Source organism: Schistocerca cancellata, chromosome 3 (assembly GCF_023864275.1).
Source record: "Schistocerca cancellata isolate TAMUIC-IGC-003103 chromosome 3, iqSchCanc2.1, whole genome shotgun sequence".
Lineage (NCBI taxonomy): Eukaryota > Metazoa > Arthropoda > Insecta > Orthoptera > Acrididae > Schistocerca > Schistocerca cancellata.
The window spans coordinates 414,264,416-414,290,436 of record NC_064628.1 but is presented as its reverse complement, the minus strand read 5'-3'; the positions used below and the strand labels follow the sequence as shown (position 1 = coordinate 414,290,436).

The 26,021-nt window shown below is 39.2% G+C and overlaps 1 protein-coding gene across 1 annotated transcript in view; it reads left to right on the top strand.

Annotated features, from left to right (window-relative positions):
* The window catches only part of LOC126176346 (solute carrier family 22 member 7-like), a 127,491-nt gene that overhangs the window by 55,988 nt on the left and 45,482 nt on the right, over nt 1-26,021 (top strand). Inside the window, exons 4-5 of the mRNA XM_049923498.1 lie at nt 13,863-14,020; nt 22,512-22,680. Coding sequence (XP_049779455.1) covers nt 13,863-14,020; nt 22,512-22,680 — 327 coding nt within the window. The remainder of the gene's footprint in view (nt 1-13,862; nt 14,021-22,511; nt 22,681-26,021) is intronic.

Genomic DNA, 26,021 nt, shown 5'->3' with positions numbered 1-26,021 from the left:
ACTCAATTGTGTAAACAAAGTTCATGCTGAACCTGATGTAAAAACCAAGGAACTAAACATTTTAAAAACAATAGACCGCAACAATATTTATGACCCAACCATAGTTGACAAACTAAATGCAAAAACGAAAACTAAGCAAAAACCATCAACAAACCTGTCCTCAGCACCAGAAGAAACTAAATATGTCGGTATGCATTTCCTTTGTAATTTATCATATCAACTTACAGAACTATTCAAAGCACACAAAGTCAAAATCATTTTCCACACAAACAACATAATACAAAACAAAATAATTTGCAACATTAAAACAACAAGCCCACTATATCACAAATCAGGTATATACAAATTAACTTGTGCCAGTTGTTCTTGCTGCTATGTAGGACAGACAGGAAGAAATTTTTAATTCTGATACAAAGAGCACACTGACACTCTCCATTTAAATAATTTAAATAAATCCACTGTAGCAGCCCATCTACCCCAAAATAATCATTCAGTCACAGATATAAAAACCAACCTCCACATTCTGCACATTGTAGACAAAGGAATAAAAATGGACCTCTTGGAACGACTAGAAATTTTCATGCATAACAATAAAACACCCCACACCATCTTAAATGTACAAATTGATTTAGCAAATAACCCATTCTTCCAAAATTTTACATAATTCTTAAATATGAAAAACTAATAAATACTGTACTCATCCATTCCCATACCCATTCCCTACCTCACTCATACCACACCTTAACACCATCCTCTCTGTCTCTTTTTTACACACACACACACACACACACACACACACACAATTTCCCTCTCTCTCTCTCTCTCTCTCTCTCTCTCTCTCTCTCTCTCTCTCTCTCTTCCTCCCTCCCTCCCTTCCCGCCTCCCATCCCCCCCCCCACCTCCACAATACTCCAAACTAAGTTGTATCATCTGATAATGAATCGCCAGGCGATTCGAAACCGGTCAAGAATAAATAAAAAACGAAGAAAATACGGCGATTGGTTACAGTAATTCCTGAAACCATTAGGAGAAGTGACGCAGTCTTATAACTATACACCATACTACTAACATTTTAAGTCTGACAAGGCCAATATCTGCCATGTTTTAATTTTAATTTTATATTGTGACATTTCTCAAGAAGGCTACATTATTATAGGCGAAACCTTGATAAAGTTTCTTTGCTTATGCACCTGGAGGCTGAAATTTAATGTAATTATACGTAAGTTAAATATAAATCAGCATTATTAATTTAAGGCATAAAATGTATTTGCGAGATTTTAATATATGACACATATGTGCGTCCTGACAAAAATTATGGGGATGCTGGTCACCTGGGCCAAAAAAGGGGAACCCTAATACTCTTCAGAGCACAGTTTCGTGAACATCACTGAAGTAGTTTTCACATGCAGAATAGCTTACAATGGAGGGTCAGGCTTTCGAATCAGGTCATAGAGTGGAAGAAAGATTAGAGTTCAACTTGGTATTTATCTTCACAGTTTGCGTAATTGTCAGTTGGCACTTCGAGTATTGCACTTACTGATGGAGCAGGGAAAATTATATATTGTCCAAGCCTGCCTGGGTCTATCTGATTGTTAAAAACCCTTTTTTCCCAGCAATGGGTAGGCATTTCAAGTTGAGGTTGAAATTATGCTGAATACTATGGTCTAAGATCTCTTGGCACTGGAACAAATGTAATCTTCTAAATCAATACAGTCAACTGATACAGCCATTTATGTCGCATACTTCGATCCTCACAAACTCATTAAAATCTATATGGTACTTCCCACTGGCCTAGAATCATGAAATTTAGCAAGTAGTAAGGTTTTACAGTACAAGTAAAGGGAAAAATCGAAAAATTGTTAATTTCTAATTATATAACACAAAAAATTTTCCTGTTGTCTTTTGTTACCTGAGTTCGAAGTCAGAATTAAAACATAGTCGAAAGTCATGGAACTTGCTGGGCGAATATCTTGCTAGTGTCAATAACGATAACAGCCAAAAATTGTCGAGATTCTTGGGATCAATTAAGTGTCTACATACACAACTAAGTTTATGAAGTCCTACTAGCGCCTGACCAACTATATTACTAAAAATTTAATAAGTGCTGGCACAGTGCTGAAGCTGGGGAATGACACCACAATATATGTTTTTGCTTCTGAATAAATGGGTATTTTGACATACACTGAAGAAGGGATACCTTCTCTAAATTCGAACAGGTCACCACTGTCCAATTGGCACATCTTTTATTTTTTGCAGTTTCGTTTATTCCATGTTTCTGGATTTCTGATAATCACCCCACAAAATTGAAGTCGTTCACTTGTTGTAGAACAGCTGTCAAAAATGTACAAAGAACTACATGAATTAACTTAGAAAAAAGTATTGAAACGTACAGTTATCCTAATAAAAGAAAAACTGTGTTAAAGTAACACAGAACTGTCTCAAAATTAAAAATCACGAGCTGTCGCCACTAATTGTGTATCAAAAATTCCAATTATTGTAGTGCCACAGTATGTATTTGATTTTATTTCTCATCCATTAAGTTAATTATTGACTGCAACCAAACTATTATCAGGAATGGTTGTGCTCCTAACTTTCACTTTCATGTAATCACACAATAAGACACACAAATTGTGTGAGATAATCCTCTCCAAAATATTTCACCTATTTCAAATATATAAAAACAAAGCAAACAATATTTGTAGAACACTTTTCATAGAAATTTAATGTGAAAGAACGCAAGTTAACAACAATGCAACAGTATCACAACAAATGAAATGTACAGAAAATAAATATATTCACTTTTACATTCATGTCACCACACTCATACTGTATCCACGTGCTCTCAATCACACTACAATGATGTAACGTAAAGAACACAAGTTAACGACAGTTTCCCAACAATACAGCAGTATCACAACAAATGAACTTTCAGGAAAAGAAATACATTAACTTTTACATTCATGTCAGCACAATCATACAGCATTCACATGCCCTCAGTCACACTACACTGATCAGAAAGAACTCAAAAACTACTGACTACCTAAATGCACTGTAGTGATAAATAAATACATATTGTAGTTCTAATGTGCAAATTTCCAGGTGCAATGAGTTAAAATTATCTAATTCTAAGACATTAATTGTGTAAATTGATTTTTTGATTCAATCTAACTGAACCAAGATTGGCTCTTAATTATGATTATGATTAAGGACAGAGGAACAAATTTAGATCGAGATAATTATTTCAAAGGGACAAAAATATAGCTAAAGCTAAAATTATATTCTTAATTAATTTGTGTGAAATTACTGTGTGGTCAATCCATAAAACTGAGTGGGGCCTAACTGAGGTACAGCAGTTCTGCAGCATACATTCGTGAATGAAATTAGTCATAAACAATCCATCTCCACTTGAGAAGGATAACGATTCCCATACCTACCACACTAGAGGAAAAAATGACCTATATTAACCGTCATATTAAAGCCGTCAGTGGGTCACAAATGTGTTAAACGTGTAGCAATAAAAATGTTTGATCAATTTTCCAATGACATAAAATGTCTGACAGATACCAAAGCAAGTTTTAAATCTACCTTAAAATCATTTGACAAATCCTTCTATTCCATGGACGAATTTTTATTTACAAATTGGTAACCTCTAAAAAAGAAACCTAGTTTTCAAGTGTAATTACGGGAGTTGGACTAAAAATAATATATTCATTAATGGTAGCGCTAATCGTGTTTACATCCTGTAAACGGTTTTGTTCCACATCATTTCAATAAAAGAATCGGTCAAATGATCCCAGAACCATGTAACTAACTAATTAACGAAGTAACTGTGGGCTGCCCTGTAAACCCGTTTCCTTCATCAGCTTCTTCCTTCAGTAGATACTTCTCCACAGCTTCTTCAGTTTATTTATCATCCTCTCCTGTTTTTAAATGTGAATCTTCAGCCCTTTTTATCGTAGCATTCGGTTACTTGATTTCTATTTCACTGCCTTCCCTTATTTCCTATCCTACCATATCATGCTGTTTGTAAACCATAAAAGCATAATTATTATTTAAAGGACTAAATAGTTGCACAATAGCCACGCTATCGTCTGGCACTCCCTTACTTATCTCTTTGTCAGCCACAACACCTTTCATAATAGACTCATTACAAACATATGATCCAGCATCTCCTTCACAACTTTATCCACTACTTTCATCACTACCTGCACCACTATCCTCGTTGCTTCCTTTATTATCTATTACCTTCTTCTTTTTCTATGTTCCCTACTTGTTACTCTATATTTGCCTCACTTTCCTCATTTCTTAAGTCCCACACTTCATTTTGTTTTAAACCTTCACGATTGCCACTTAATTCTAGAGTACATTCCTATGTGATCTTTTCTCTTCTGTTTCATTACAGTCCTTATGCACTCTCTTACCTGGGTATTCGTAGCTACTTTCTCTTCTTTCCATGTTATGTCTGATAGTTTCCACTTACACTGAACGCCTACATCTTTTGATAACTTTAGGGTACTGTATCGCAATACATTTGGGTTCTCTATTCTGGACCACTTCACTATGGATCGTTACTGATCCCGTGTCCTCTCTAGAGCCCTGTATTCCCTGACAGTAACTTCCTCTGAACAGTCCCCAGCCTCTGTTTTCTCAACTCCTATAGTTATTTAGGCTCATTTTATTCATATGCCTCACATTATCATGATTTCCTTCACTCTGCCTAATATCATATCCATAATTATCTACATCCCATCTGTCAATTTTAGCCACTTATTTTACAATTTTTTTAAATACTGGGTAGCATATAACATACTTTGCCAACTGGTAGTTTATCCAATAGACTGCCTACAATATCAGTATTGTAACGCTGGTAACCAGCTTTTAGCTAAAATAATGAGAAGTAGTGAGAATGATACCGTGAATCAGTACATAAATAGCTGTAGACTGATAGCTGTACGTGTGATAACAGTTGGTCAGAATAACATACACCTAATGGTATTGTGGGACGAGTCTAGCCGCACTCAGTGGAAAATTGCACTGTACAGTTATAACGGCTGTAGTGGTTAGGTCGATGGCACTATACCACGGCGAAAGTCTTGTTACAGGCAACGTGACTGGGTGCCAGGTATTAGTGAAACAAATAAGTCTCAGAGCGGTATAAAAACATGTGAATTTTGAGACAGAAGTCATTGCCTGAGTCCAGTAGCAGCACTACAACACCAAAGGCCACGACAGGTAGGGAGACGTCTGGGCATCACCATCAGTAGCCATATGTATGCGTGCTGCCACCAGCACTAAGTTCATAGTGTGTCTTAGTGTCTTACCATCAGCTGCTGTCCAACAGCTGCCGTCTGTTTGCTGCCAGAGGGCAGCAAGCTGAAGACCATGCACTATCATTTCCACATGCCACCATGGTAAATGCGTGCAGAGCCATGGGGCCGTCAGGGTACCGTGCCACCAACGGAAGCAGGGAGCCGCCGACGTCACAGCTGTGACCTTTGGAGGCCAGTAACGTGTCACAGGGCTTCTGTCTGCAGAAAAGCCACTGCCGATACGTCAGCGCAGACCAAGAACAACAGAGTGACACATGGTTGCCTCGCTGAGCTATGACACGTCATATACTGGAAATAAATAAAGGCGTTATATATTGTCAACAGAGTCCCCACTGGGCCTTTTGGCCTGTCACGACCATTCACTCACCACCCTGTGTTCGACCGCACTCTTCAATGTCTTTATGTTCATACTGATCCGATGTAGCCCCCTTAATAACGTAATTCATGGAGTGATACCAGACAGGTATCGAATCGACGGGCGGGAGAGCGGAGAGGGAGGGGGTCACAATTGGGAATGGTTCCCCACTGGTCAGGCTCTCAGTCTGACTCAGTTTATTGAAGATGGTTTTGAGAGGCAGCTTCGGGCAGATTAGTGTTCATTGACCTAACTGCAGCATACAGTTTAAACCTGGGAACTCCTATCTCCAAAAATTAGATGACAAAAAATGACAAATGCGTAAAAAATCTTACTACACTGTTGGTTGAAAGAAGATTAATCGAATTCCAACAAACGAGAAGCAGATGGGAAAATAAGAAGAACGGTTTGCCACAAGGTAGTCTGCTGTCGTCACTGGTGTTTAATATACAACTTATTGGCGAAAAGGTCAAATCTTTTATTTACACAGATGATAGGGCAACTGCACATCAAGAAAAATCTTTTAATGAAATTGAAAATGGCCTAAGCGAAGATCTCATAGTGCTTACAAACTGTCACATATGTAATAATCTAAAATGAAACCCCATTAAAACACAAGAGGTCTTTACCACCTTAACAAACGGAAGGCAGGAAAGGAGCTCAATATCATCTAGAATGGTACTTGCTTGAACAACTGTCCCCATCCATCCTACACAGAAGTCACTCTAGACACAACTTGACATGCAGGGTGGGGCAAATAAAAGTGGCCCAGAGAACAGTGTTTCAAGGTGCCAAGAAATACAGCAGGGGAAAGATAATACTAACCAGACGGTATCAGATGTTGAAAGTACCACCAATTTACTCTTGGCAGTTTTTGGCCCTGGTCATCAAGTTGCTGAAGGCGGATCGAAGCTGGTTTGGTGGAATTGCTGCAATCTCATCTGAAATGTTCTGTTGCAGTTCTTGAAGACTATGGGGGTTTTTGCAATACACATGGGACTTGGCGGCTCCCCACACAAAGTAATCGCACCCCGACAGATCAGATGATCTGGGTGGCCAGCTAGGGTCGCCTCCAGTTTGTCTGCTAACAAATCTATCAGGTGTGAAGATTTTGTAAATATGCTCCAAGGTTTGGCCAGATGCATGGTCAGTTGCTCCACCCTGTTGGAAGTTACTGTAGGTGTTTTCCTCCTACGTTGACATGCCACAAATCGTATCCACTCGTCTGGGCCATTTTAATTTGCCCAACAATGTTTAAGATACACATCGAGATAACAAAAGCTAAAATGCAAATACATAGTGGCGTACTGAATAAGGTGACATGTGCAAAGTCGGGCACCAATGCCAGTATACTCCGTTCCACATCACTCGCTTTTCAGTTCCTGAGTATGGATGCCCAGTTTGGGGAAGATATCGTCACGATCTCGTGGTCTTAAACGATACCTGCACGAAGATAACTGGTTCCTTGACACCTAAAGGAGTGGACCACTTATATTCAGTATAGGGTATTGCCCCACCAAAAGTGAGAAGATCATCCCTGATCTTGAAAGAAAGGAGCAAACAGATGAATGACCAGCGTCACCCGCTACACAAGCATCAAACCATGACCAAAATGCTTAAATCCAGATGAAATCCAGACTAAGTTTTATATACTCAGTACAACCAACTGAAACTTCCATAAAATCGTTGTGGCAAGAAGAAAATCCAGAAGCCCTATTCACAGAGGAAACTCTGCTCCAGGGCTCCACCTATACTGGCGACGCAGGAAAACACTGAACCGACTTCATACGGTGTGATCAAAACAACTTATGAGGAGGCAGGGTCACACTGACAGTGACAAGTGTGTGTGTGGTGAAAAGCAAACCTTCTAAAATTCCCGTTAGCGCATGCACCCAGAGAGTGTGCTCAGGAGGATCCCCTGAATCATTCTAAGACAGATGCAGCTTACATCAAATTCAGGATGAGCGAAATATGTATCTTGTATTTTTTACTATGTATTTCTGATAAACAGGACATAAAATCCCGCCTGAGAGCTGCGATCATTTTTGTGTTAATAATTGGCAACCAATGCTGTACAATCGCAATAAAGTCAAGAGATCTTCAGTTGACTCTTTTATTAGAGCATATTACGCGTTTCGGGATCACACCCATCATCAGACATCACAGATTTCAACTCCTTCCTAACCAACCAGGGGTACAGCCTTGAGAACTCAAAGAAAGTGTCCAATAACATATGAATTTAACTGCGACACAAGCAGTCTTGAAGCAGAGCGTATACTCTCATGACTTTATTGCGATTGTACAGCATTGGTTGCCAGTTATTATTTATTTCTGTATTTGACATGTATTTTTTATAGAAACAAACCTATTTCGCATTTTAAATTATGTACTTGGCTTTTTTATTTGATGTGTATTTTATGATGCGGTTTGTACATGAATACATAGAAAAAATTAAATGTTCACAGTACTCTTCCATAGACTTTTCTGACTGCCTAATACAACATTGTGTCCATATAAAAGGTTTCTTCACATCCTTTAGCTTCTCCTCCGACCAATACTCCTCTAAGAGTCGCTATGTACGTTCTTGAAAATTTCCATATCTTTTTGGTATGTCTGATCCCCACTCAATACTGTATCTCTTTAATAAGGTTCTTGGTTGTCTATACTTTTCTGACAATCTTCAGTGAAGTCACTTCTTAACACATTAATAAAAAATGCTGCAGGTTGAAAACTTTCATTAGGATCGAAGTATAGAATAAAAAAATAATTTTCTCTTACAGAATTAACTTGTGGCTTCATTACCACCTCATTGCACTGAAAATTGCTCTCTAAACTATCCACACGCCCTGGCACTTTGTATGTAACATCTCCTAACTCCATAATTTTCTATCCAGATTTATTTGTATGCTCAAGGGTCAGGTGATCGTAGGCAAGTCTAATTTCATTTTTTCCTTTCTTGCACTTATTTTCCTGGTCCTCTAGCTTTGTATCCAGATCTATAATTTTCTCAGTAACTCGTGATTCTAGGTTTGACTGTTTATCACTTAATTCTCTTTTTAATTCTCTTATATTTTTATCTGTCCTTTCTATAAATTCTAATTATTGCTTCTGTACTCATTCTTTCACTAATTAATGAAAGAGATTTAGCTACCTACTTTTGTTTTCAGATCCTTTTTTCAATCATTTATGTGTTATTTCACTTTCTATTTAATCTTCCCCATTTTTTAGAAAGATTCCATTTTATTTTTTTCAGTAAGATAATTTTAGTTAATTTTGTCATGTTTCAGTAAGATCGGTTTTAATTAACTTTATCGCATGTTTTTAGTAACATTGTATCATCAGTGGTAATTTTCTCATTATTTCTGTTATAGCACTTCAACTGACTTTTCCTTCCACAGACATCAATGTTCGAAAATGTCTACTATCTGTTGCATTTTCGGACACACTACATCGAAACCCTGAGAACTATCATGCGTTTTTACGTTATCTCAGTTTCTAATTTCATATACTACATTTTTTCCTGTTGAATTCCTACATTAATTTCGTCGCAACTTTTTGGAATTCACTCCCAAACCTCTAAGTTCGGGACTGTTTAACACTTGGTATGGTGTTAGCAAAGGCAGTTACTACACATGAAGGCAGCAATTGTATTATACTGTAACAATAAGAACCAGTCCTGTCATGAGACAATCTCCAAGTCTAGTGGAACAGCTCTCTAACAATGTATAAAGTACTAATGAATTAACTTCTAAATTTCTACTGAAACGTACATTTAATGTAATTGAGAAAGACTATATTAAAGTAACACTGAACTGCCTCGAAAATATCATGTGATGTTGTCACCAGCTGTGTGTCAGAAATTCTAATTATTGCATAAAGTTAATTATCGACTGTAATCAAGTTACTATCAGGAATGGTTGTGGCCATGATTTTCATAATTTTGTAAATCACACAATGAGACCCAAAAAAATCATACAAAATTATCCCCTCTAAAATAGTGCACACAAAAATGTACAAAAAACAAAGCAGATAAATTTTGTAAAACCCTTCACAAAAATGTAATTTAAATGAGCATATATTTCTACGACGCTGATCCACAACACCAGTTTACGTACAATGCAGCAGTGTCACAGTACATGAAATGTAGCAGTAAGACCGAACGAAAACAGATTCGCTTTCACTGTCAGCACAATCACACTGCATTCATATGCTAATCATACCACAATGATCAGAAATAATTCGAAATGTGTCATGTACAAAAGTACTGCGCAGTAACAAAATGAATCTATCGTAGTTCTACTGTAATAGTTGCCCGGAACAATATCACATAATTACTCTTTATCTACTTCAGAGATAGTAATCACGTAAACTGATGTTTGACTAAATCTTCAGATAATTAATTACTGAAACAACAATCCCTCAAAACGACGATTGTAATTCATGACAGAGGAACAGATTTTAGTTCAGAATAGAATTTTCCACAAGAACAAAAACGTAGCTGAAATCCATTTGAAGCGTTATATGCTCGATGAAAATGTGTACATATGTGGCCAATCTACAAAACTGAGGTGTAGCAGTTTTTCAACATGTTACGTAGGAAGAGGTTGCCAGTGCATCCAGTTTGTCATTGAGCAAATGAACTCCCCAGATAATTGTATGGGCGTCGTTTCTTGATATTGCCCATTTACAAATGCTCAGCACTTCATTACACGTCAGTTCGCAGTTCTCGCTAGCCACATTCCTACTGCCGCGTGACCATAACGTAACAAACAATTTGTCAAAAGTGCTACAATCTCCTCTTAATCAAAAAATAAGTGCTGTTCATGAATATTTTCCAACATATTAGCTTTCAGGGATAAGATGCCAAACGATTCCATGTACACACATTAAACAAAATCTGAGTATGAGCATTTACAAAAATTTAATTTACATATTACACAGAATACTTAAAGAAATAGCAAACAAATGGCTTGTTAAGTAGCGTCTATACACGGTCGTTACAGCAAAATAGCTCGTAAAAATTAAATAATACCTACAGTACGTGTATTGACTTATATTACAAGCTACCTAATTGGGGCCGGCCGGTGTGGCCGAGCGGTTCTAGGCGCTACAGTCTGGAACCGGGCGACCGCTACGGTCGCAGGTTCGAATCCTGCCTCGGGCATGGATGTGTGTGATGTCCTTAGGTTAGTTAGTTTTAACTAGTTCTAAGTTCTAGGGGATTGATGACCTCAGAAGTTAAGTCCCATAGTGCTCAGAGCCATATCTAAATGGGATTCCTTTCCGTCTTCGTTCATCGGTGAAACATTCCGTGTACTGGTTAGGTAATTTATGTGGTGATAAAAAGATCTGTTTCAGTTTCCTGTATTGAAACGTAAGACAACATTACTCCCTGTATCAAATAAGTTTTCAATATTACAGTTAGAGAACTATCTGTAAATGCTCTCTTTTCCATCGATACTGTCCCTCTATACATTTCATCTATACATTTGAGACGTCATCTGAGCTACTATTGAACTATTTGGAACGACAAAGCTCCTTGATCTTGCTGGAAAGCCTACAGTGAAATACAGAAAGAAGAAGGGAAATGCAGTTAGCGTTGCCAAGTCCTAAAATAGAAAAGCCGGGCTCGGCGTTATATTTAGCCAGACATTTTGCAATAAAAGCCAGACTTCGTATTTTAAATAGAAACAGGCGGTTGGATGTTTCCAATCGTTTATTAATGATCAGTTATGGTGAGCTTTCTGTGAGATCAACCTTAAACGTAGGTAACTAAAAAAAAACTGCCTTGTAGCGACTTTGCATCGGGTTATGACTCGTTGGCAAAAAAACATTTTAATTTTGTGATTCTTATATGGAGTGTAATGTGTTAAACTCGAGTTGTAAGACTACCCTATGATTTCATAGTATGCCCGTTTATAAATATTTTTTTCGAATTTAAACATAACGGTGCTGCCGCACTGGCTACAACACCAGTTGGCTTTGCTCTGTTGAAGTCACACATTTATACATTACAAAATGCAAAAAAATACCGCAGATGTACACTACAAGAAGGGAAATATGGACCAAAGATATACGAATATATACTTAAAATGAATGAACCTGGATCTTAAACCATCACAAAATAGAACTGGAGAAATAAGAATCTTAATATTTTGTTAGGCATTTGAAACATTACAGTTATACTAAACAAAGTCTTAATTAATTTTCGTTGTGTCTATTGTAGTAAATTACTAAATATTTTTCCAACTCGTTCAGAAAGGCCTTCCATACGTCTGCCAACATACGGCAGATTTCACATTTGGAAAGGTCCAATCTGTTTCACTAAACGTTGCGAAGTGGAGCTTCATTGTTGAAATGTTGCTTGCAAAATAATCCTTAAAAAATGGTATCTGGAAGCATAATGTCTGGTATAATGATACTTCTTTATCTCGCAGATTTAACAGCAGCACGTGTATGTAGATTTTGTAATGTATTAAAAATTTGCTTACGGTTACAATATTTTACATAAAATTAGAATATCAGGTTACTAACAGATGTTACAACGGTTGCAATGTTTGGGCGTTTGATTGAAATTTTTATTTCTTAACGAGCAAAAAGTGAACACTTAGTTCTGGGTTTCCTGATTATGTGCTACGCTGACCTGTTTCTTTTCTTTTTTTTTCCGACCAGTATGGCCGAGCGGTTCTAGGCGCGTCAGTTTGGAACCGCGAGACCGCTACGGTCGCAGGTTCGAATCCTGCGTGGGCATGGATGTGTGTGATGTCCTTAGGCTAGTTAGGTTTAAGTAGTTCTAAGTTCTAGGGGACTGATGACCTAAGATGTTAAGTCCCATAGTGCTCAGAGCCATTTGAACCATTTTTTGACCTGCTTTTACAACTAAGACAAGCAGCTAGTGACGGCTGTAGTAGAAATAAATTCGACTTACACACTTTTTTTAGTTTTCGTTTTGTGGTCACTCTTTACCAAGCGTTAGTAAATGTTCACAATGGTTCCCAGCGAAGCACGGCTCACCAGGTAGTAATAACTTTTATATGCATCACTACAATCACGTACTATTAAACACATAGTTCAATAGATTCTGTCTAATTATCAATTAAACTGAGAGAAACCTAATTTTAAACATCACTGATCTAAATCTCTATCTTTCTTGCTTTTTGAGCAGGCCGTCACCAAGTTCTCCATCTCAGCGAACGCACAATCTCTCTTTCCACAATTATTATGGCAAGGCCTCTTATCCTTTCAACACTCATTAAAGATATCAGATAGTTTTTAATCATCTTTAACTTGGAAAATTTATGTTCAACAGGGGTTACTGACATTGATATGCACAAAAATACTGGACAACGTCTAGCAAGTTCTTTCCGGAAATGTACTGAAATATGTGTTGGCAGTGTGGGGAAGCACAGGGGACAACATATCCAATTTATTTACAATGTCTCCCCTCGATATTTCGCCTACAACGCCTGTCCCTAAACCCACCATTACCACTTTCCCCACGCGTGCCCTGGTGTAAGCTCATCTATCGGACACGGCATACTGCGCGGACTATAACATTAACATTCAAGATATATTTTTTTAAAGTGAAAAAGCAAATGTTCGTTAAGTAAGAATAAATTTTTGTAGCAATCATAGAGGGGCCCCCTCAAGCTCGGGGCCACCCGCGACTGTGGTTCTTGCCGTAACGGTAAACCAGCCCTGCGCTGTGCGTTTGGCTCGTTCGTCCTATGAAGAAAAACATAGGATACAGACACTAGAGCACCTGCTATAGCTCCTTATTCCTCGCACTTACGTCATTAGCTTGGTATAGGCCTCCGTTATGCGTCATCATCGATAAAAAAATCTAACAAAAGCCATACAGACCGGACTCGTATTTATTTGGCCGGACACGAATGTAAAAAACCGGATACCTGGCACTGTTAAATGCAGCATTGTCATAACACACCGCCAAATTTTCCTTTTCTACGTGTTTGTAAATGCACAGTTTTTCATCTTACAGTTCACATAATACAATCATATTTCTATTATTCGCTCAAGGGTCTGTAAAAAACAGTGACTGTCACGAAAAATATGTGAATTTGCTCTAGAATTTTGTTTAAGAAGGAACTTAGACACTAGTCAGCGCATAGCAATGTATTCATTTTTTTGCAGCTTACTGCTTAAAATTTTGTCCACAGGTTTGGCCGACGTACGCAGTATTTTGTCTCTCTTTCGCTGATTTCTGTGTGTCGCAGCCTGAGTGTTCTGACTGTGTCCATATATCCATTGTTCATCGTATTGTCGATTCTTGGAACTGCTGCAGATAGTTCCACCACGGAGGCAACTACGGCAATTGGTGAGAGCCGATAATAAAAGAAATAAAACTATAATTCTAGATCTAAGATTCCAGCAAGTATTAATTCACTTCGTAATACATATTTTGAAAGATGTTTTCCCCCTTCTATGTTTGATATGAAAGGCATAGACATCTAAATTCTCTAACAAAACTCTCACGACAGTTAGGTGGTACAAATTACCGGCCAGCGAGAAATCACTGGATAATTATGCTTGTTATTTTTTGGTAAGACTTCTCTTCAAGTGTATTTTTGCATATCCTTTGTCCTTTCCTCGGTCCTGTATCATTTGTGTAATTTAATTGCTGTATTAATCGTAATGTACACTGATGGTAAAAATTGAAACACCAAAAAAGAAGTAAAGTAGAGTAATGAAATTTCGGAATACAGTTGTGTAGGTAACACAGGTTACTGTAAGCGCGAAATAAGCCATTGAAAACGTGAAATCTTCTTCTTTCCGTTTATATCCAGTTCGGATGTTGGCGATGGTGATGGCTATACTTCTCTTGTTGGTAGCAACACAGATTAGTTCTGTTAAAGACATACTGAACCAGCATCTAAGGCTGTCAAAACAAGATATTCGTCTTCTTTTGCTGTTGATTTTCCCTTAAAGCAATGTTTTGTACCAGATCTTGTCTGTTTATATTACGTATGATGTGTCCTAGATATTGCAACTTTGGGCATTTCACTATCTTGATTAATCTAGGTGTTGTGTTCATTCTTCTCAAAACTTCTACGTTTGTCACTCTGTGGGTCCAAGGTTTACTCAGGATCCGCCTATAAACCCACAATACAAAGGCTGCTTCTCCGTGATTTTATTTAAGGTCCCTGTATGTACCCCATATAGGAGGGCAGATTATACATAGCAGTGCAAAACTCTGGTTTTTGTTCTTAGAGTTAGGTTATGGCTTTTGAAGACAGCACTCATTTTCTGAAACACACTTCTTGCTTTCCCGATGCAAATCTTGATTTCTTGCAAGTTATTCCAGTTCTCATTTATTACAGTTTCAAGGTATGTATATTCTTTTACCTTTCCTATAATTCTTTGCTTTATGACTAAGTTTATGCCTGTAATAGTTTCCTTACGACCATGAGTTTTGCCTTTGTGGTGTTTAGTTCAAGCCCGTACTAACTGCTAACTCTTTCAGTTCCATCCAATAATAATTGTAATGCTTGAATAGTGTCAGCAAATACAGTAGTATGATCAGCGTATCGAATTTTGTCTAATCTTATTCTATTTATCAAAATTCGTCTTCTATTTCTAGGGATTCTCTAAATAAACATATAATACTTAATAGTACAGGTGACAAAATACATCCCTCTCTTACTCCCCTGAGAATAGTGACTGCTTCAGTGTGTTCTCCATCAATACGCTCCACTCCTGTTTGATTCCAGTACAGGTTCTTTGTGATTCGCAGATTCCTTTCCTCCATTCCAAATTTCACAAAATCTACATCAGTTTGTCGTGTTTTACTCTATCAAACGCCTTCTAGTGATCTATCAGGCAAGCAAAGACATTTTTATTTACATCTGTACATATGTGAAACAATACTTGTACACTGAACAAGGCTCCTCTCCTACCCACAGCATTAACAAACCCAAGCTGTTTAGGGGCTATTTGTTGGTCATATAATCTATATATTCTTCTGTGTATCACCCTCAAAAACAATTTCGAGATATGGATCATTAAGCTTGTTGTTGTTGTGGTCTTCAGTCCTGAGATTGGTTTAATGCAGCTCTCCATGCTACTCTATCCTGTGCAAGCTTCTTCATCTCCCAGTACCTACTGCAGCCTGCATCCTTCTGAATCTGCTTAGTGTATTCATCTCTTGGTCTCCCTCTACGATTTTTACTCTCCACGCTGCCGTCCAGTACTAAATTGGTGATCCCTTGATGCCTCAGAACATGTCCTACCAACCGATCCCTTCTTCTAGTCAAGTTGTGCCACAAGCTCCTCTTCTCCCCAATTCTGTTCAATACCTCCTCATTAGTTATGTGATCTACCCATCTAATCTTCAGCATTCTTTTGTAGCACCATATTTCTAAAGCTTCTATTCTCTTCTTGTCTAAACTATTTATCGTCCATGTTTCACTTCCATACATAGCTACACTTCATACAAATACTTTCAGAAATGACTTCCTCACACTTAAATCTATACTCGATGTTAACAAATTTCTCTTCTTCAGAAACGCTTTCCTTGCCATTGCCAGTCTACACTTTATATCCTCTCTACTTCGACCATCATCAGTTATTCTGCTCCCCAAATAGCAAAACTCCTTTACTACTTTAAGTGTCTCATTTCCTAATCTAATTCCCTCAGCATCATCCGACTTAATTCGACTACATTCCATTATCCTCGTTTTGCTTTTGTTGATGTTCATCTTATACCCTCCTTTCAAGACACTGCCCATTCCGATCAACTGCTCTTCCAAGTCCTTTGCTGTCTCTGACAGAATTACAATGGCATCGGCGAACCTCAAAGTTTTTATTTCTTCTCCGTGGATTTTAATACCTACTCCAAACTTTTCTTTTGTTTCCTTTGATGCTTGCTCAATATACAGATTGAATAGCATCGGGGATATGCTACAACCCTGTCTCACTCCCTTTCCAGCCACTGCTTCCCTTTCATGTCCCTCATCTCTTATAACTGTCATCTGCTTTCTGTAAAAATTGTAAATAGCCTTTCGCTCCCTGTATTTTACCCGTGCCACCTTCAGAATTTGAAAGAGAGTATTCCAGTCAACATTTCAAAAGCTTTCTCTAACTCTATAAATGCGAGGAACGTAGATTTTCCTTTCCATAATCTGTTTTCTAAGATACGTCGTAGGGTCAGTATTGCCTCACGTGTTTCAACATTTCTACGAATCCAAACTGATCTTCCCCGAGGTCGGCTTCTATCAGTTTTTCCATTCGTCTGTAAAGAATTCGCGTTAGTATTTTGCAGATGTGACTTATTAAACTGAAAGTTCGGTAATTTTCACATCTGTCAACACCTGTTTTCTTTGGGTATGGAATTACTGTATTCTTCTTGAAATCTGAGGGAATTTCGCCTGTCTCATACATCTTGCTCACCAGATGGTAGAGTTTTGTCAGGACTGGCTCTCCCAAGGCCGTCAGTAGTTCTAATTGAATGTTGTCTACTCCCAGGGCCTTGTTTCGACTTAGGTCTTTCAGTGCTCTGTCAAACTCTTCACGCAGTATCGTATCTCCCATTTCATCTTCATCTACCTCCTCTTCCATTCCCATAATATTGTCCTCAAGAACATCGCCCCTGTATAGACCCTCTATATACTCCTTCCACCTTTCTGCTTTCCCTTCTTTGCTTAGATCTGGGTTTCCATCTGGGCTCTTGATATTCATGCAAGTGGTTCTCTTTTCTCCAAGGGTCTCTTTAATTTTCCTGTAGGCAGTATCTATCTTACCCCTAGTGAGATAAGCCTCTACATCCTTACATTTGTCCTCTAGCCATCCCTGCGTAGCCATTTTGCACTTCCTGTCGATCTCATTTTTGAGACGTTTGTATTCCTTTTTGCCTGCTACACTTACTGCATTTTTGTATTTTCTCCTTTCATCAATTAAATTCAGTATCTCTTCTGTTACCCAAGGATTTCTAGTAGCCCTCGTCTTTTTACCTACTTGATCCTCTGCTGCCTTCACTATTTCATTCCTCAAAGCTCCCCATTCTTCTTCTACTGTATTTCTTCCCCCCATTCCTGGCGATCGTTCCCTTATGCTCTCCCTGAAACTCTGTACAACCTCTGGTTCTTTCAGTTTATCCAGGTCCCATCTCCTTAAATTTCCACATTTTTGTAGTTTCTTCAGTTTTAATCTACAGTTCATAACTAATAGATTGTGGTCAGAGTCCACATCTGCCCTTGGAAATGTCTTACAATTTAAAATCTGGTTCCTAAATCTCTGTCTTACCATTATATAATCTATCTGAAACCTTCTAGTATCTCCAGGTTTCTTCCATGTATACAACCTTCTTTCATGATTCTTGAACCAAGTGTTAGCTATGATTAAGTTATGCTCTGTGCAAAATTCTATCATGCGGCTTCCTCTTTCATTTCTTAGCCCCAGTCCATATTCATCTACTACGTTTCCTTCTCTTCCTTTTCCTACTGTATGATTCCAGTTACCCATGACTATTAAATTTTCGTCTCCCTTCACTACCTGAATAATTTCTTTTATCTCATCATACATTTCATCAATTTCTTCATCATCTGCAGAGCTATTTGGCATATAAACTTGTGCTACTGTAGTAGGCATGGGCTTCGTGTCTACCTTGGCCACAATAATGCGTTCACTATGCTGTTTGTAGTAGCTTACCCGCACTAGTATTGTTTTATTCATTATTAAAACTACTCCCTCTATTTGATTTTATATTCACCTGACCAAAAGTATTGTTCCTCCTGCCACCGAACTTCACTAATTCCCATTATATCTAACTTTAACCTATCCATTTCCCTTTTTAAATTTTCTAACCTACCTGCTCGATTTAGGGATCTGACATTCCACGCTCCGATCCGTAGAACGCCAGTTTTCTTTCTCATGATAACGACGTCCTCTTGAGTAGTCCCCGCCCGGAGATCTGAATGGGTGACTATTTTACCTGCGGAATATTTTACCCAAGAGGACGTCGTCATCACTTAACCGTACAGTAAAGCTGCATGGCCTCGGGAAAAATTACGGCTGTAGTTTCCCCTTGCTTTCAGCCGTTCGTAGTACCACAACAGCAAGGCCGTTTTGGTTAGTGTTACAGGGCCAGATCAATCAATCATCCAAACTGTTGCTCCTGCAACTACTGAAAAGGCTGATAAACTCTGCATTGCTTTGCATTTGGCTTTTTGGACAGAGTAATGAACTTCAGCCACGCCTTTGGAATGTTTCCAGATACGTGAATCTGATTGAAAATTTGGGTTAATTATATTACATGATTTTCATTCATCAATTTTAAGAACACCGCTTTTAATTTATCTGGTCCGACAGCCTTTCCGTCCTTCCTCTGCCCGATGGCTGTTTGAGCCTCTACTTCCACAATATCTGTGCCACTGATTTCATTTGTACTTGAATTAAAAGCACATCTAGTGTCATGAAATAAATTTTCTGTACATTTTTTCCATGTTTCTTCTTGTCTTCTAATTCCACCATCAAGTTCCCTGCTTCATCCACTAGTTTCCCACTCACACTCTTCCTGCATTTCCCTGTTATTTCTTTGAATTTATTGTGTACATTAAAACTATCATATTTACTTTGATAAAAGCCGATTTCCTCGTATTTCTGCACCTTCTAAAAGGTTTCTAATTTGTAACAGCAACCAGCCCCAAATATGATTTTAGAAGGGTATTTAAAACAAATAATTACGGTTTTAGGATTTATTACAAATACATCTTCAGATGGTTCATAAAGATTTTCTTGCTTTTTTTGCTGGGGCCTCGTTGTACAGTAGACATTGATTTTTGTGCACCAAGACAAACAAAAAGCGCCGCGCGGAGTGGCAGCGTGGTTTGACGCGCTATGTCACGGATTGCGTGGCCCCTCTCGCCGATGTTCGAGTCCTCCCTCGGGCATGGGTGTGCGTGTTGTTCATAGCATAAGTTAGTTTAAGTAGTGTGTAAGTCTAGGGACCGATGACCTCAGCAGTTTGGTACCTTACGAATTCACACACATCTGAACATTGAACAAAAAAACGTTTCTCGTTCAACATTTGGTAAACTCAACAGATTTTTTTTTTCTTTTTGACCTTCTCAGAAATATAAATGGAATGACTTTAAAGTTATTAAAACATGAAGTGGTGACTTACATGATATTTATTTCTGTGTGACAAATTTGTTGTATATTAGTGTTAAACATTTTGAAGATGACATATTTTATCACGTGCCCCATGTGAGTGTAACACGATGATAAACGAAAGAGTACCGTTTCATCAGTAAACTAAGTGTTGTTCGATCTCTGTACTAACTTCATTGACGAGACTAATCGTTTCCTGCATGAAGCTGCTGCCTGCTTCCCTGAATCTATTACTTGGTACCTCTTTTACAACTGACATCTAAGTTACTCTTGAAAGCAAGCAGTTTCCGCCACACTGTAATTTAACTAAATGTAACTGGGATGTTGTCTCTTTAGAACAGATTTGAACGACCATAAAACGTATCGCATTTCTCATGTCAAGTTAATCGACCTCTGTATACTGATAGATAAGCTTTTTCTGATATTGCACTGCCTTACACTTCCTGGTTTCTACATGAACACTGCAAGTACGAACACATACTCGTTCACACAATCAAGCTATTCCTACAGATTTAGTGGGTATTTACTAAATGGATGCGTGTGTCTATGATCTTGGTTTTATTTTAAAGCTATATGTGAAATATGGAGAGACCTGCCTAATATTTTAATTTACTGCTTACTTCGCAGTTCATTTCAAACGAATATTATAACATATTCCTGTTGTATTTTAATTTACGGCTAACTCTGTGGTTAAATCTAAATACATATTTTACCGTTTTCCTATAGCGTTGGCGATAAACAAACTGGTAACATCTGAATAGTAAAAATTAGTAACAACAATTTGACTGCGCAGTTTTATACTAACATGGTACAAATCCAGCAGCAAGCGTAACTAAATAATGTCTCCACTGCAACACGCAAACTTATTCGTTGTCTAATGTTAAAATGCTCTGTATATCAAAATGTCACTTCACTGAATTGCTTTTCTTTATTCAGTTGATTTATCCTATTGCATGGTGCGCAATAATAATCGACGTATGTACTGGGCTGCTATGAGTGATTCATTCATTTTCATAGTTCCGTATTTTCCAAAGTGTTCCATTTACAGATATGACAGATGCATGGATATACCCATAAACTCACCAGGTTTGCATTTGGCAGTTTTAAATGTTCTGCGAGTGCCCCTCTGGTTTCACGATGCACGTCCAAGTTCCATACATTATATGTCAACACAGTAAACGGCCATCACAAAAACATTGAAGCGTTCTGTGAGCTGTTCCAGTATTCTTGACAGTGGTGGTACGTAAACGCGGCCCTTAAGGTAAAGGAAAAAGTCACAAGGCGTTGGGCAGGTGCCTTGGAGGGGGGGGTGGGGGGGGCAAGGGGGGGCAAGGGAGTAGAGCCAGATCATCGTCATCTTCACAACTATGCCCAATCCAGCGATGCGGAGGTTCGTCGTTAAAGTAGCGACGAACATCGATGCTCCGTTGAGGGGTGCCCCATCTTGTTGGAGGATGGAATCACCAGTCAGTGTGGAAACAACCACGACTGCAGCACATCAAGGGAGGAGGTCTTCTAACAGAAGGAAAACGGCCTATACAGCTTCACCTGTGACACTACTCAAAAACATTAACCTACGAGAAACTTCGTTCATGCACCACAATTTCATGAGAACGATCAGTGTCCCACACTCTCCTATTGTGGAGATTACCTTTCCAGATAAATGAAAGGCTGCGTCGACGATGAATTTCAACCTGGGCGCGAAATGTTCACCATCTTCCTTTGTCGCCATTTTGTCAAGGCGCTGCAATCGCAACGCTATTTGGCACAATGTAAACTCGGTGAGTTTATGGTTCTAACCCCGCATCAGTCATATTTGGACACGTACTGCTCTGGAAATAAAGAACTTTGAAAACAAATGAATCATTTATAGTAGCCCTGTATAGCTCATGCATAAGCAGCCTGTGCGCAATGGTAAAAATTATGTAAGCAGTCTATCGAGAAACTGACATATCCTGTCTAGGTGGATCTCAGCAGCCTGTTCGCCAAAATGCAGCTATATGGGACTTTGCCAAATGACTAAGAGTTACTACTCGAAAACGATCAGAATCCAGTGTGGTCAAAGAAACACCAAGAACAGAAGATTGATTACCATTATACTTCTAGTAAAACTGCATCTAGAGTGATTTTAATGCTGCTTCACTATGTTAAAGGTAACAGCATGTATGCAAACTTCCGATATTGTTCAGTATTAGCCCGATAATGTGTACATTTAATGATACCTCAGTATCAATAAAGTGACAAGTGGAATACGTTTCATTTATTTCAGCTAGTTCTTTGATAGTGTTGCCATTTCCCAAGCAGTAGTATATGTGTTTCGTATATAGCTAACAGGTTGCACATTGTGGGTTATTCACCCATGCCAAGCATCTAGTTTTTTTCCATTTTCTCACCAATTAACTTTCGTATAAATTATGAACCAAATGTGATCCAACATATTACATATGTTATGCATATCTCTGAGTAAAACATGCAAGTTCATACAGCGTTGCGATTGGATGTTAAATCCTAGTTTTCCTTTCTCCATTTACCTATGTACTTAAGTCACAATAACCGGAGTTATTGTGCTTGATAGATACAGAGAGACAATACAACAGTTATTCATATAAACGAGTTAAGTGTTACGACACGAAGAGCTCTCATACCACACCTAGACCAAAATTTTATCTTTCAAACCGACTGACACAACTTTTGCATTCCAGGACTTGAACTGACAGATATCATGCATCGCTCCACTATCAACTTCCAGTTCACTGTAATGTACTGCGTGGGTTCAATGGTGAGTCCCCTAATTGCTTGGGCCACAAGGAACTGGATGATATTTATGCTGGCCTCATCAGTACCATGCTTCCTTTTGTTCTCATGTCAAAGGTACGTTCTCTTACGTATTATATATATTTTTTTAAATTTAATAGATCAGAGTGTCAATACTGTGTGCCACACTGCTTAATCTTAAACGCACTTACGAAATGATAAGGTTGGTGCATAAGTTCGTAGCGTTTTTCCCTAAGTTTAATAACCATAACAGATAAACGTAACATAGAGTTCAGTCATCAATAATATATTCTTCTTCACTATTTACTACAGTCTGTCTACGCTGGCGCAAGATCAGGTGAATAAGGTTGGTTCGGAATGACTTCGAAACTCAACTCCAGTATATTATTTTTTGTCATTGTAGCAGGATGCGGGCGGGTGTTGTCGTGGACCAGCATCACTACAAGCAGTCTGTCTGGTCGTTGTTCTCGGACTGCCTGTGCAAGACATCTCAGTTGTTGACAATAAATGTCAGCAGTGATGGTTACATCTCGGGGAAGCAGTGCACCCCACCATCGCTATTCCATCAGATGCATAACATTATCTTTTGTGGATGCGCGCAGGTCTTTGGAAGAATTGCTGCTTTCTTTTTGTCTCAATCATTCCTTTCATCTCATTATGTTACCATAAATAAATCATACCCGTCAGCATTAACGATACAGGATAGGAATGGTCGCTGTTGTTCACGAGCCAATTGATGACGAGCAAGCAGAGATGCACATATGGCTTGGAGCATGCGGTACTCGTTCACCCGATTTTCGAACTTGTCCCAACGAATGCAAACGTCGCAAGATGGTGGAATTATCAGAGTACACCACTTTTGCCAGTTCTGAAGTACACTGACACGGATTAATGCGCTTTAACGATCTTCATGAAACCTCAAAGGTCTTCCTGAACGTGGAGAGCCATTAATGCCAAAATTATGCGCGGCATGTTGCAAAATCTCGCCACAGAATTGACATGCCCCAGCAACTGACTCGGCCATGTGGAGAGAATATTTACAAGATGCAAGGAACTGCATTGATATTTTACTCAGTCTCGACCCTGAACAGCAGTCGATGTCATCCCGACATACAGGGGTTGGGTCGCAGTTAATTACGACTGAGGAAGATGGACAAGATTCAATACTAACGAAAGAGATTACGCTTTGACAGTGAGATGTATTCTATCGAAATTCACCAACATAGAGCCGATAGCAGCTTTCGCTGCTGCTTTAATACCGACTACACTAGACCCTCGCTAATCCGGCTATTCCTTGCACATATGGGTGCCGGATTAACGGAACTGGCGGGTTATGAAGAGCGTCTGAAATTTACACACATCAAAAAAAGTTTTGCATCACCTCGGTTCCGAGAGTTACGGAACATGTACTGAACATTGGAATAGAGATCAACATAAACATTATTTCCGCCATTTTTATTGCTCATGAAAACCACATATTGTTGTACCACCATACAGCGGGACCTTCAGAGATGGTGGAGCAGATTGCTGTACACATCAGTACCTCTAATACCCAGTAGCACGTCCTCTTGCATTGATGTATGGCTGTATTCGTCGTGGTATACCATCCACAGTTTCATGAGGGCACTGTTGGTCCAGATTGTCCCACACCTCAACGGCGATTCGGCGTAGAGTGGTTTGTGGGTCACGTCGTCCATAAACAGCCCTTTTCAATCTATCCAAGACACGTTCGATAGGGTTCATGTCTGAGAACATGCTGGCCATTGTAGTCGAGCGATGTCGTTGTCTTGAAGGAAGTCATTCACAAGATGTGCACGATGGGGGCGCGAATTTTCGTCCATTAAGACGAATGCCTCGCCAATATGCTGCCGATATGGTTGCACTGTCCCTCGGACGTTGGCATTCACGCATCGTACAGCCGTTAAGGCACCTTCCATGTCCACCAGTGGCGTACGTTGGCCCCACATAATACCACCCAAAAACAGCAGGGAGCCTCCACCTTGCTGCACGCGCTGGACAGTGTGTCTAATGCGTTGAGCCTGACCAGGTTGCCTCCAAAAGCGTCTCCGACGATTGTCTTGTTGAAGGGACATGCAACACTCATCGGTGAAGAGAACGTGATGCCTATTCTGAGCGGTCCATTCGGCATGATGTTGGGCCTATTTCTACAGCACTGCATGGTGTCGTTGTTGCAAAGATGGACCTCGCCATGGACGTTGGGAGTGACGTTGCGCTTCATGCAGCCCATTGCGCACAGTTTGAGTCGTAACACGACTCCTGTGGTTACACGAAAAGCATAATTCAATATGGTGGCGTTGCTGTCAGGGTTCCTCCGAGCCATAATCCGTAGGTGGCGGTCATCCATTGCAGTAGTAGCCCTAGGGCGCCTGAGCGAGGCATGTCATCGACAGTTCCTGTCTCTCCGTATCCCCTCCATGTCTGAATAATATAGCTTTGGTTCACTCCGAGACGCCTGCACACTTCCCTTGTTGAGAGGCCTTCCGGGTACAAAGTAGCAATGCGGACGAGATCGAACCGTGGTATTGACCGCCTAGGCACGGTCGAACTACAGACAACACGAGCAGTGTACCTCCTTCCTGGTGGAATGACTGGAACTGATCGGCTTTCGGACCCCCTCCGTCTAATAGGCGCTGCTCATGCATGATTGTTTACGCCTTTGGGCAGGTTTAGTGACATTTCTGAACAGTCAAAGGAACTTTGTCTGTGATACAACATCCACAGTCAACGTCTATCTTCAGGAATTCTGGGAAACGGGGTGATGCGAAACTTTTTTTGATGTGTGTGTATTAAAAAAATAGCGGATATACGTTATTAAATCCAAAGAGACATACATTTTCAGAAGCTGATTATTTTTGTTTAGATTCCTTTAATGTAACATGTAATTACGTTAGAGAAGACGAAAAATTCGTCGAACATTGTACCCAGCATCAATGGCCTTCTGCGAAGAACCTCGCTTCAGCGTGTCTCAAACTTCGACGTTTTGCTTCGTGTCTAGTGAAATGTGTTTCCTTTTAGAAGAAATGACACTGAAATGTAAAAATGCCACAATTTCAAATGCGTATAGCATTGTTTAAAACTGTAGTTCACTAACATCACTGCTGTGCACGATAATCCATTGTTGTGCACCATTTTGGACGTGGGCCTGATTACTGAGAGGCCACATTACAAAGGGCCATATTAGCGACAGTTTAGTGTATTAAGTCAGTGCATTAGTTCGTAGCGTACATATTTCCAATTCAGTGATTGGATCTAGTAATTTCTCGGAGAGCAATCTGACTCTTAAAAGGTCTGTGATTCATAGTGTCGAAATTGTGAATTTGGAAAAAAACATTTCGGTCGTACTGGAAACATCAGTGAAATGAATTTCAGAACTGATTGATTTTCCAGAACAATCACATCCCATTTCAGCAAGGAAC